Here is a 14,141-nt window from a genome sequence, read left to right as displayed (position 1 = left end):
ACTACAGAAAGAGTGCTGAAAGAGTAAATATGAGGTAAAACACTGCCACCTACTGTTCAAAATGAGGTTTTACAAACATTTTGCATGAAATTAGGCTTTCATTGTGTTTTATTCATTCATTCATTTATTTATTGTCTGTTTTACCTCCTCTTTATCTTATTCGGGGAAGCAGTGGGTACGATTTACTGGCCGAAAGGTAGGAAACAACCTGGAAAGGTCGCCAGTCCATCACAGGGCAAACACACTTACACACACACTTAATACCTAGGGCGATATAGTATCTCCAATTGACCTGACCTCATGTCTTGTGGGGGATTGTGGGGGTAAACCCACACATTTACAATTAGGCATTTAGCAGACGCTTTTATCCAAAGCGACTTACAGTACTGTGACAGCATACTGTCTAAGCAATTAAGGGTTAAGGCCGTTGCTCAAGGGCCCAACACTGGCCACCTGGCAGCGGTGAAGCTTGAACCAGCGACCTTTCGATTACTAGTCCAGTACCTTACCTGCTAGGCTACAACTGCCCTACACCTGGACTGCTCCTCTGCTCCTGCAAGAGTTGCGGGGGTCCAATTTACTGGGCGAAGGGCAGGAAACACCCCGGACAGGTCACCAGTCCATCACAAAGCAATCCAGTTAACCTGACTGCATGTTTTTTGGGACCGCGGGAGGAAACCGGGGCTCCCGGGGAAACCCACGCAGACACAGGGAGAACATGCAAACTCTGCACAGAAAGGACCCGGACCACCCCACCTGGGGATCGAAATCAGGACCTTCTTGCTGTGAGGCGACAGTGCTACCCTCATGGTGTTTGCGGCAGCCCAGAATTTAATCCTCCTTTTATTATTATCATTAATATTATTTTTATTGGTAGTAGTACATCCGGGGTTTGAATCTTGGCAGTGCTATCAGCTGGTAGGCGTCTACACGGACACACGGTGTTACTTAAATTTCAGAATGTTAGGCTGTAATGATGATTTATATAATCCTTTACATTTATTTACACACCTATTTTAAATAAAATGTGCTGCTACTTTGTTCTTAACTTGTCTGACAAATGGTGGGACCTTGCAAGTCACTAAATTATTAACAAATATTAAGCTTTTTATAATGTTTTGCTTATAAAGCTAGACTCAAACAGTTGTGGATGTGTACTTTGGATCTGTCTGAAAACCCAGCAAGATGCCTATGGATTTTTTTTTTTTTTTTTTTTTTTTTTTTTTTTTTTTTTTTTTTTTTTTTTTTTTTTTTTTTTTGCATGAGACTGGGATGAATAAATAATGTAAATTAATAAATAATTAAGAAGAATAATGCATTAATGTATAAGCAAAGAAATTAATATGATTTTCTGGTGGGAAGGTTTCATTGCTAGAAAATTGTTGTATTAAAAAGATTAAACTCGACGTAGTTAGTAGTTTGCTCTGTCTATGTTTATTTTATTTAATTATTTATTAGGATTTTACACACTTTGGTTACATTCATGACAGAACAGGTAGTTACTCGTCACACAACATTCATCAGTTTACAAGTTTAATGTCATACATAATGTCATGGACAAAGTTGTATCTTCAATTCACCTCACTTGCATGTCTTTGGACTGTGGGAGGAAACCCACGCAGACACAGGGAGGACCCAGACCGGCCTACCTGGGGATCGAACCCAGGACCTTCTTGCTGTGAGGCGACAGTGCTGAGCCACCGTGCCACCCTCTCTGTCTATGTAGTTCAGTGTATGTGAACACCCTTCCTAAACATTGGGATCAGGTGTTTCAGCCACACCCACTGCCATAAGGTGTATTAAATTAATTATATACAATAAATTATATGCTTTTAGTGTGGGGAAGGCTCTTTCCTGTTCAATGCTTAATATTTGTGTACTTTAATGTATCTTGAACTGCTGTAATAACTGACTATTCCTATGGGATTAATACATCCATCCATCCATCCATCTATCCATCCATCCACATAGTTTGATGTGGTTGGTGTAAAAACTTCAGGGGCCCAAGCTCACAGAATGCCCTAAAATAAACATGAAATAACCATGACATTTGTCATCTGTGTCTCTTTTTACACACAGCTTGCGAAGAGAGGGCTACACCGTGCAGGTCAACGTCAACGACTACCTGGACATCTACTGCCCGCACTACAACACAACCCACCGGGGGATGCTGGAGCGCGGCGTGGCTGAGCAGTACGTGCTCTACATGGTCAGCTACCGCGGCTATCGGAGCTGTGACCCACAGATGGGCTTCAAGCGCTGGGAGTGCAACCGTCCACACGCCCCGCATGCTCCAATCAAGTTTTCAGAGAAGTTTCAGCGTTACAGCGCCTTCTCGCTCGGCTACGAGTTCACCGTGGGTCATGAGTATTACTACATATGTAAGCATTTTTATATTCATATATGTTTTGATCAATTCTTTTTTTTCCACCCGATCCAATTGGAGCTTATCTCCAGACCCCCGATTGAGGAAGGCTGAGACTGTCACGTGCCCCCTCAGACACACGCACAGCCAGCAATCACTTCTTTTCACCTGCCAGGGATGGGGCTTGACCTCACAAATGCTGTTTTAACCAAATGCCCATGGTTTTGGAAACTTATGGTGAGGTATCTACATAATTTAACTATAACAGACCCACAGCGACCCTGAAAAGGACAAAGTGGTGGTAAAACAGACAGTGATTGAATGCAAGAATTAATATATAAACCTTTTTATAAAGAATTTGTATTTAATTAAATGCTGTCTAGTTTAGCATAATGCCTCTACCTAGCATGTTAATAAGCATAATATTTTCATTAAAATTTAATGAACTTAAACATTAACTCATTAAAACATTATTTTTTATTATTATTTATTTATTAATTTAATTTTAATATTTTTAATTTTATTTATTTTAAATTGTATTTCTATTTATTTTTATTTATTATTTATTTATTATAATAAATAAATAAATAAATAATTTTAGTTTTATTTATTATTATTGATTTGTGATTGTAGCATTTCTATTTATTTTAAATTTAATTATTTTTTAATTTTATTTATTTTTAATTTTATTATATCTTTTTAATTTTATTATTATTATTTTTTATTTATTTATTATTATTTATTTGTAATTGTACTATTTCTATTAAATTTTAATTTTGTTATTTTTTAATTTTATTAATTATTTTTAATTATGTTATTTTACTAATTTTATTTATTTATATAGTTTTATTATTTATTTATTTATTTATTTATTTATTGTGAAACACAAAGCCTGCCAGTCTCTTAACCCTATCCCAGGGATGTGTTTGAAATGTTCTCTACACTTGAGGGATTAGCGACGGTACGACGGCACAGTGATAGAGAACAGATGAAGGACAGGAATCCCCTGCAGCTCTGCTTAGATTTTAAGTGGATAACCACTGTGCCACTGACATGTTATGACAGCAGGTCACAGAAACATTGGTATGCAAAGATTTAATGCACTTTGTTGACTTTGAAGTATCTTAGGGGAAGCTTTTGTGTGATCCTGCATATTTCGGTAATTTGGAACACTATTTTTCTGTTATTTTTATATTTTTTATGTATTAGTAGCTTATAATATTCACAAAATATGCATTTCTTTTAAATGTTTCACAGTTCAGTATTGTATACTGTAGTTCTAAGGGAATTACGGGGTAACTTGTCTGTTTTACCACCGCTTTATCCTATTAGAGGTCACAGTGGGTCTGACTGGGTATCACCAATTAACCTGACTGCATGTATTTGGACTGTGGGATGAAACCAGAACCCCTGGAGGAAACCCACACGGAAGAACATACAAACTCCACACAGAAAGGACCCAGACCGCTCCACCTGGGAATCGAACCCAGGACCTTCTTGCAGTAAGGTGACAGTGCTACCCACCAAGCCATTGTGCATCCTCCTGATTATAACAATGATTTAGAACAATGAGCATTGCAGTAAATCTTAATAATCATAGGTCAGGTGAGGCTAAACTGATATCTGACCTATCCAAGAAGGCTAATTAGTGTTATTGTTGTCTGGTGAAAAAAAGTGGCTGATCCTTCAGTCATGTTTACACAGACGTCTTTTTTTTTTTTAATTACTAATATCAAGTAAGTACAGTAAACTTAATGGCCTCAAGTATGTACACAGCTAACCATGAGCCCATTGACCATTCCATTGTAGCTATAACAGTTTCACCTCTTTTGTGAGGTCTCTGTTTGTGGAAATCTGTACCTAATTATTCCCAAAAGGAGCGTTTGTGAAGTCAGAACATGATGCTTGATGGAAAGGCCTTGCTTACCATCGGCAATGCTCAGAAGGGTTGAGGTTAGGGCTCTGTGCAGGCCAGGAAAGTTCCATCAGAATGCAAAATGCAGTTTTAATGCACTTTTTAAATGTAAGACAACAGTAAAAGTGAAAATAATCTGTTTTAACTGTGTGTTTTGCAGCCACGCCCACCCATCACCATGGCCATAGTTGTTTAAGAATGAGAGTATTTGTATGCTGTTCTACAGGTGAGTAATAACTAGCCCACACAGGGTCTGTCTGAATTCCTAGTGAGCTCTCTATATAGACGCATTTTATGTCATCCTACACACGCTCCTTAGGGGAAGGCTGTCTCAATTCTTAGATACCTTCATATGCTGCCTACTAAGGTGCCTTATTTCGACACGATAAACTGACTGAATAATGAGGGAGCATCCGATGCTTCCTTAGCGATAAAGGCAATCCCAGAATTCAACAATCACGACCTCTGCTGGCTGATCAATGGAGCCCAAACAATGAAACCCTTCATGCTCAAAACGAATCCCTGTATGAACCTGCCTCGTGCAGGTGTAAAGATGGGCCGGTACTGCACACGTGCGAGGGAGGGCGTGTGACAGCTGCGACTCATCTCAGTCAGAAGTGGAGGTCTGCAGCAGAGACTGATTACGATCGGGTAACCGGATACGACTAGATTGGGAGAGTCGCAGTGGCTTCGTTTCAATTCTGGGATGAAATGCATAAACAGAAAAAAATGTATCGCATTTTTAATTTTTTTTTTTTTTTTTTGCATTTTTCCCAATTTCCCATTACGCTTCCTCTCTACTGATGCTGATCTCCACTGCTGATTGAGGAGATTGAGACTAACACACGCCCCCTCCGACACGTGTGCAGTAGCCGACTGCATCTTTTCACCTACACAAGGCGGGTGCATATTTGATCAGCTTTGTGTACGAAGAGCCACACCCTGATCAACGCATTATTCCTCTATGCCATCGATCATTCAGCAGAGGTCATAATTGCATCAGCCATGAGGTCCTTATCCGGCTTCCCACCCTGTATAAATAACAGCCAGTCGTTGTTCATGTAGCTGCCCAGCCCAGCCGGATGGCAGAGCTGGGTCTCAAACCGATGAGTTCGAAATGTCAGCTCTGGTGTGCTAGCGTGTTTTACCGCTGCACCACCTGAGCGGCTTTACATTTTTAATTCTGATTGCTTTCTTTTCTCCTGTAGTTTCCCACACTGACTCAGAACAGACTCCTCCTGACTACACAGACAGTCCCAACATACATGACATTGGTAAGTGTACACCCAAACAGTGTGTTGTGTTTTAATTAATACTGTAGTATACACCAAAACTCCAAAATCACATTGTGTGTCAATGTCTATAGTTAAAAAAAAATGTAAAACTGAAACAAAATGGGTTTTATATTTTAAATGCAATATAGAGCTCTCACTCTCACATACTCACTCGCTCTTGGGCAATTTAAGTATCTAATCCACCACCTCAGTCTTTCTACTGACTTTGGAAAGAACAAATCAAGAGCAATAGGCTGTAGAATAGAACCACACCCATGTTTCTGTGTGGCACCAGCTGTACTGACTGCACCACTCACTACAAAAAAAACATGTTCAAATTAAAATACATTTTAGTAGTGTCATCTTAACTTGGTTTCTTAACTTAATATAAGGGGTTTGCCTTATCAATGCACCAAAATAGTAATTTGTTCATTTGTCTTCTTTATGATTGATGCCTTGTCTAACTGAAAAAGCATATCAATCATTTCTATAATAATTTTGCAAGTATATAGTATATAGTACGTATACATACTATATATATATATATATATATATATATATATATACATATATATACCGATGAGGCATAACATTTTGACCAGTGACAGGTGAATATGTATATATGTACAGTGTATCACAAAAGTGAGTACACCCCTCACATTTCTGCAAATATTTTATTATATCTTTTCATGGGACAACACTATAGACATGAAACTTGGATATAACTTAGAGTAGTCAGTGTACAGCCTGTATAGCAGTGTAGATTTACTGTCTTCTGAAAATAACTCAACACACAGCCATTAATGTCTAAATGGCTGGCAACATAAGTGAGTACACCCCACAGTGAACATGTCCAAATTGTGCCCAAAGTGTCCATATTTTGTGTGACCACCATTATTATCCAGCACTGCCTTAACCCTCCTGGGCATGGAATTCACCAGAGCTGCACAGGTTGCTACTGGAATCCTCTTCCACTCCTCCATGATGACATCACGGAGCTGGTGGATGTTAGACACCTTGAACTCCTCCACCTTCCACTTGAGGATGCGCCACAGGTGCTCAATTGGGTTTAGTCCATCACATTTACCTTCAGCTTCCTCAGCAAGGCAGTTGTCATCTTGGAGGTTGTGTTTGGGGTCGTTATCCTGTTGGAAAACTGCCATGAGGCCCAGTTTTCGAAGGAAGGGGATCATGCTCTGTTTCAGAATGTCACAGTACATGTTGGAATTCATGTGTACCTCAATGAACTGCAGCTCCCCAGTGCCAGCAACACTCATGCAGCCCAAGACCATGATGCTACCACCACCATGCTTGACTGTAGGCAAGATACAGTTGTCTTGGTACTTCTCACCAGGGCGCCACCACACATGCTGGACACCATCTGAGCCAAACAAGTTCATCTTGGTCTCGTCAGACCACAGGGCATTCCAGTAATCCATGTTCTTGGACTGCTTGTCTTCAGCAAACTGTTTGCGGGCTTTCTTGTGCGTCAGCTTCCTTCTGGGATGACGACCATGCAGACCGAGTTGATGCAGTGTGCGGCGTATGGTCTGAGCACTGACAGGCTGACCTCCCACGTCTTCAACCTCTGCAGCAATGCTGGCAGCACTCATGTGTCTATTTTTTAAAGCCAACCTCTGGATATGACACCGAACACGTGGACTCAACTTCTTTGGTCGACCCTGGCGAAGCCTGTTCCGAGTGGAACCTGTCCTGGAAAACCGCTGTATGACCTTGGCCACCATGCTGTAGCTCAGTTTCAGGGTGTTAGCAATCTTCTTATAGCCCAGGCCATCTTTGTGGAGAGCAACAATTCTATTTCTCACATCCTCAGAGAGTTCTTTGCCATGAGGTGCCATGTTGAATATCCAGTGGCCAGTATGAGAGAATTGTACCCAAAACACCAAATTTAACAGCCCTGCTCCCCATTTACACCTGGGACCTTGACACATGACACCAGGGAGGGACAACGACACATTTGGGCACAATTTGGACATGTTCACTGTGGGGTGTACTCACTTATGTTGCCAGCTATTTAGACATTAATGGCTGTGTGTTGAGTTATTTTCAGAAGACAGTAAATCTACACTGCTATACAAGCTGTACACTGACTACTCTAAGTTATATCCAAGTTTCATGTCTATAGTGTTGTCCCATGAAAAGATATAATGAAATATTTGCAGAAATGTGAGGGGTGTACTCACTTTTGTGATACACTGTATGTGTATATATACAGTATATATATATATATATATACAGTGTATCACAAAAGTGAGTACACCCCTCACATTTCTGCAAATATTTCATTATATCTTTTCATGGGACAACACTATAGACATGAAACTTGGATATAACTTAGATTAGTCAGTGTACAGCTTGTATAGCAGTGTAGATTTACTGTCTTCTGAAAATAACTCAACACACAGCCATTAATGTCTAAATGGCTGGCAACATAAGTGAGTACACCCCACAGTGAACATGTCCAAATTGTGCCCAAATGTGTCGTTGTCCCTCCATTGTGTCATGTGTCAAGGTCCCAGGTGTAAATGGGGAGCAGGGCTGTTAAATTTGGTGTTTTGGGTACAATTCTCTCATACTGGCCACTGGATATTCAACATGGCACCTCATGGCAAAGAACTCTCTGAGGATGTGAGAAATAGAATTGTTGCTCTCCACAAAGATGGCCTGGGCTATAAGAAGATTGCTAACACCCTGAAACTGAGCTACAGCATGGTGGCCAAGGTCATACAGCGATTTTCCAGGACGGGTTCCACTCGGAACAGGCTTCGCCAGGGTCGACCAAAGAAGTTGAGTCCACGTGTTCGGCGTCATATCCAGAGGTTGGCTTCAAAAAATAGACACATGAGTGCTGCCAGCATTGCTGCAGAGGTTGAAGACATGGGAGGTCAGCCTGTCAGTGCTCAGACCATACGCCGCACACTGCATCAACTCGGTCTGCATGGTCGTCATCCCAGAAGGAAGCTGACGCACAAGAAAGCCCGCAAACAGTTTGCTGAAAACAAGCAGTCCAAGAACATGGATTACTGGAATGCCCTGTGGTCTGACGAGACCAAGATAAACTTGTTTGGCTCAGATGGTGTCCAGCATGTGTGGCGGCGCCCTGGTGAGAAGTACCAAGACAACTGTTTCTTGCCTACAGTCAAGCATGGTGGTGGTAGCATCATGGTCTTGGGCTGCATGAGTGTTGCTGGCACTGGGGAGCTGCAGTTCATTGAGGGAAACATGAATTCCAACATGTACTGTGACATTCTGAAACAGAGCATGATCCCCTCCCTTCGAAAACTGGGCCTCATGGCAGTTTTCCAACAGGATAACGACCCCAAACACAACCTCCAAGATGACAACTGCCTTGCTGAGGAAGCTGAAGGTAAAGGTGATGGACTAAACCCAATTGAGCACCTGTGGCGCATCCTCAAGTGGAAGGTGGAGGAGTTCAAGGTGTCTAACATCCACCAGCTCCGTGATGTCATCATGGAGGAGTGGAAGAGGATTCCAGTAGCAACCTGTGCAGCTCTGGTGAATTCCATGCCCAGGAGGGTTAAGGCAGTGCTAATAATGGTGGTCACACAAAATATTGACACTTTGGGCACAATTTGGACATGTTCACTGTGGGGTGTACTCACTTATGTTGCCAGCCATTTAGACATTAATGGCTGTGTGTTGAGTTATTTTCAGAAGACAGTAAATCTACACTGCTATACAAGCTGTACACTGACTACTCTAAGTTATATCCAAGTTTTATTTCTATAGTGTTGTCCCATGAAAAGATATAATAAAATATTTGCAGAAATGTGAGGGGTGTACTCACTTTTGTGATACACTGTATATATATACTGTATATATATATACTGTATATATATAGTATACATGTCTTTAGAGTCTTTCATAACTATGTGTGTGTGTGTGTGTTGGCTGCAGGGCGATGCAATTCAAAGTACAAACTAATATTATGTGTAAATTTTAAAGTGAATATATGTAATGCAAGTACATTAAATAATAAAACGTGGTTGTATACTCTCTTGACCCTTTTGTTGTGCCCACTGTAAGTGCTTTTGATGATGGACAGGGGCCTTCTGACTGGTCTGCGAATATACAGCCCCATACACAGACACGTTCGATACACAGTGTGACACATTCACCTTTTCACCAGTGTTACAATTATCTGCAGTCTGAGCCACAGCAGCCCTTATGCTGGTTCATACCAGATGTTATAGCCTTCGGTGTTCTGGCATGAGTCTTGGCCACACGAAAACCTGTCAGTGTGTACTCACCAGGGCTGCCTGTAAGCACCCCTTGCTGATTTTTGGCAGCCAGCATTTAATACATCCCTGACTACCACATGTAACAATTTATATTTCATAACAATTGTACATGTTTTGCCATATCATTGTAATGTCCTTCAATTTCAGATCTTGTTGCACATTTCAGTCTATGTATGAATGTATTAATAATAATCTGTATGCTTTTTTTCTCTCTCTGATTCATAGATGAGTTTAACCCCAATATTCCCAAACTGGAGAAAAGCGTCAGTGGCAGCAGTCCCTCTCGAGATCGACTGTTGATCACAGTCGCGACGCTTCTCCTCGCCGCTCTTTTCATCTCCTAGCTACTGTCTCACCGTGACATGGCAAAGCCAGCCTTGGAATCAAACTGAGCTTGGGCTCAGGCAATCAGAGGTTAGCTAAACTAGTAGAACTAATAGGAGAACTTCAAAGTAGATCTGCTGCACCTTACAGTGGCCTTTGCCTTCTGGAGTTAGATGCCTACAAAGATAAACAAAACTGACATGCTCACACTTGAAGGAACGACCATATAAGTATTAGTATGTAAAATCACCTCAAAACGGAATGGAAACAGCTATGTCTTCGGGTCATCTTACGCAACTTGTACGGTTCTTAAAGGGAACGTTGGATCATCTTTGCAGCACAAAGTGAACATGCTCTTCAGAGCGTTGGTTATGATGAGCATGATACCATTAAAACGAGAGCTGACGTTCGTTTACGTTGCCTGGTGTAGTAGATTGAACCAGAATGCTCCACCGTCAGTATTTTTTCCCCCACCACATTAGCAACTCTAGGAGTCACTCTTTAAATGTCATCTTCATAATCAATGAAAACAATGATAATTATTTCAAAATAAAATGAACTTCTTCTCCAAGGTGATTTCCTATGATGATTAAGCCTCTGGGAAATAACCGCGCGTAAGGATCAGACTGCGCCCAAGGAGGTGTCCGTGTTTAGCGTAGCAATCGTTTTTGTAACAGTGTGAGAGGTTTTATATCGTAGGACTGCAGAACAAATACATTTGACTGTACGTTTCACGTTGTCATTGCTTCGTCGCATATCATTGGTGCTTTATTTATCTTACGACTGATGGTTTTATTTATCTGGTGATTGTGAATTGATGGACTTGATGTGGAACGGTGTGCAGAGGATTGAATAAAGTCTGACAAAGCAATATCCAAAACGTTATTTAAATAAAACAACTAAAACAACCAATTCTAAAGAGAAGTCTAAGAACAGAGCACAGGAAACTGGGCATTTTCACATTTGATTTTGTTGTTTTGAATAAAAGTGTGCTTTGACCAGTGGTAATCCATTATGGGAGCTGTGCTTTGTTATGTCATAGTTGTAGTTTTAGGCATTCATAGACTAGCAAGCTTTCATCAGAACCAGAACCTACTGATCAAGGTCAACCACATGTAATAAAGCACTTGTTATCAATAATGAACGTCATATGGATAATGCTGATATGCAGCCTTACAATCCGATTTAGCGTAGTCAATCTGTCTTCCGCTGCTGGGGATCCCTGATTGCATAAGAGGAGAGTATGTTGCTGCTCACGCCTCCTCCACCTCTATCTGCTGATCAGGGTCCTTGCACTGCGTTTGAAGGCCCCACTCACGTAGTCCGGTCATCCCTCCCATTCTGCACTGCCAATTATGCCCGCTAGATGGCGCCCAGCCGACCGGTGGCAACGCCGAGTTTCGAACCGAGGAGTTCAGAATCTCGGTGCTGGTGTGCTAGCGGAATATCCCGCTGTGCCACCTGGGCACTTAAAGCTCTAGTCTTTAGTGTCTACTGGACAACGCGGATATGCAGCCTTACAAACCAAGTTGTTTGTAAAGAAAAAAATGTACATGTACAGTGGGGCCAAAAAGTATTTAGTCAGCCACTGATTGTGCAGGTTGTCCTAGATGAGAGAGGTCTGTCATTTTCATCATAGGTACACTTCAACTATGAGAGACAAAATGAGAAAAAAAATCCAGGAAATCACATTGTAGGATTTTTAAAGAATTTATTTGTAAATTATGCTGGAAAATAAGTATTTGGTCAATAACAAAAGTTCAACTCAATACTTTGTAACATAACCTTTGTTGGCAATGACAGAGGTCAAACGTTTCCTGTAAGTCTTCACCAGGTTTGCTGGTATTTTGGCCCATTCCTCCATGCAGATCTCCTCTAGAGCAGTGATGTTTTGGGGCTGTCGCTGGGCAACACGGACTCCACAAATTTTCTATGGGGTTGAGGTCTGGAGACTGGCTAGGCCACTCCAGGACCTTGAAATGCTTTTTACGGAGCCACTCCTTCGTTGCCTGAGCGGTGTGTTTGGGATCATTGTCATGCTGGAAGACCCAGCCACGTTCCATCTTCAATGCTCTCACTGATGGAAGGAGGTTTTGGCTTAAAATCTCACGATACATGGCCCCGTTCATTCTTCCCTTAACACGGATCAGTCGTCCTGTCCCCTTTGCAGAAAAACAGCCCAAAAGCATGATGTTTCCACCCCCATGTTTCACAGTAGGTATGGTGTTTTTGGGTTCTTCTTCTTCCTCCAAAAACGATGAGTTGAGTTTTTACCAAAAAGTTCCATTTTGGTTTCATCTGACCACATGATATTCTCCCAATCCTCTTCTGGATCATCCATATGCTCTCTGGCAAACTTCAGATGGGCCTGGACATGTACTGGCTTAAGCAGGGGGACACGCCTGGCACTGCAGGATTTGAGTCCCTCTCGGCGTAGTGTTACTGATGGTAGCCTTTGTTACTTTGGTCCCAGCTCTCTGCAGGTCATTCATCAGGTCCCTCTGTGTAGTTCTGGGATTTTTGCTCACCGTTCTCATGATCATTTTGACCCCACGGGATGAGATCTTGACCCCAAAGGAGATTATCAATGGACTTGTATGTCTTCCATTTTCTTACAATTGCTTCCACAGTTGATTTATTCACACCAACCTGCTTGCCTATTGTAGATTCACTCTTCCCAGCCTGGTGCAGGTCTACAATTTTCTTCCTGGTGTCCTTCAACAGCTCTTTGGTCTTGGCCATGGTTGAGTTTGGAGTCTGACTGTTTGAGGCTGTGGACAGGTGTCTTTTATACAGATAACGAGGTCAAACAGGTGCCATTAATACAGGTAACAAGTGGAGGACAGAAGAGCTTCTTAAAGAGGAAGTTACAGGTCTGTGAGAGCCAGAAATCTTGCTTGTTTGTGTTTGACCAAATACTTATTCTCCACCATAATTTACAAATAAATTCTTTAAAAATCCTACAATGTGATTTCCTGGATATTTTTTTCTCATTTTGTCTCTCATAGTTGAAGTGTACCTATAGTGAAAATTACAGACCTCTCTCATCTTTCTAAGTAGGAGAACCTGCACAATCAGTGGCTGGCTAAATACTTTTTGGCCCCACTGTACATGCAACCCAGGCAACACAAAAAATGCATCTTACTCTCTTTCTTATGCTCTACAATCTGGTCCCACTGTGGTTTACAAGAGGTAACATGAAGCCTCCATAAAGGGGCTTTTGCATACAAGTGTATGTGCCTGGTAGAATTCGTTTATTTTATTATTATTATTATTATTGTATAAATTATTATTCATATATAAATTGTTAATATAAATTGTTATTATTTATATTAATTGTTAATTTTATTATTATTATTATTATTATTATTATTATAAATTATTATTATATAAATGATTAATATACAATTATTATTATTAATAATTATGAAATAGTTTTTCTCTGTGACCCATTTTTTTTTTGGCTCCCAATTCTTACCAGGGTTTGAATAACCCTGTTCTAAACCTTGCTTGCCCTTTTTTTTTTTTTTTTTTTTTAGGTTTTTTAAACTTCAATTCACATCACTGGGTGGCACAGTTACGCTTTGGGTATCACTCACTCTCTTATCCAATTGGAGGGGTGCTGGAGCCTATCCCAGCTTTTCAATGGGCGCAAGGCCCACGGTAACACCCTGGACAGGGCGCCAGTCCATCGCAGGGCAGACACCACAGTCCATCGCAGTGTCTCCAATTGACCTGACTGCATGTTTTTGGACTGTGAAAGGAAACCGGAGCTCCCGGAGAAAACCCACGCAGACACGGGGAGAACATGCAAACTCTGCACAGAAAGGACCTGAACCGCCCTGCCTGGGGTGAGAACCCTGGACCTTCTTGCTGTGAGGTGACAGTGCTACCCACCGAGCCACCTTGCCACCTGGTAAAACAGACAATAAATAAATAAATGAATCCACGTCACTAATGTATACATCAGTAATTGATAT

General features: G+C 41.2%; 1 protein-coding gene across 1 annotated transcript in view; it reads left to right on the top strand.

The window, feature by feature from the left end:
- The window catches only part of efna3a (ephrin-A3a), a 232,478-nt gene extending 222,297 nt beyond the window's left edge, over nucleotides 1-10,181 (top strand). Inside the window, exons 2-5 of the mRNA XM_062990080.1 lie at nucleotides 2,080-2,381; nucleotides 4,441-4,506; nucleotides 5,489-5,554; nucleotides 10,063-10,181. Coding sequence (XP_062846150.1) covers nucleotides 2,080-2,381; nucleotides 4,441-4,506; nucleotides 5,489-5,554; nucleotides 10,063-10,181 — 553 coding nt within the window. The remainder of the gene's footprint in view (nucleotides 1-2,079; nucleotides 2,382-4,440; nucleotides 4,507-5,488; nucleotides 5,555-10,062) is intronic.
- Nucleotides 10,182-14,141: the final 3,960 nt, after the last annotated feature.

Source organism: Trichomycterus rosablanca, chromosome 2 (genome assembly GCF_030014385.1).
Source record: "Trichomycterus rosablanca isolate fTriRos1 chromosome 2, fTriRos1.hap1, whole genome shotgun sequence".
NCBI classification, from domain to species: domain Eukaryota; kingdom Metazoa; phylum Chordata; class Actinopteri; order Siluriformes; family Trichomycteridae; genus Trichomycterus; species Trichomycterus rosablanca.
Note: the sequence above shows the minus strand (reverse complement) of the source record. Positions and strands in the feature narration are given on the sequence as shown.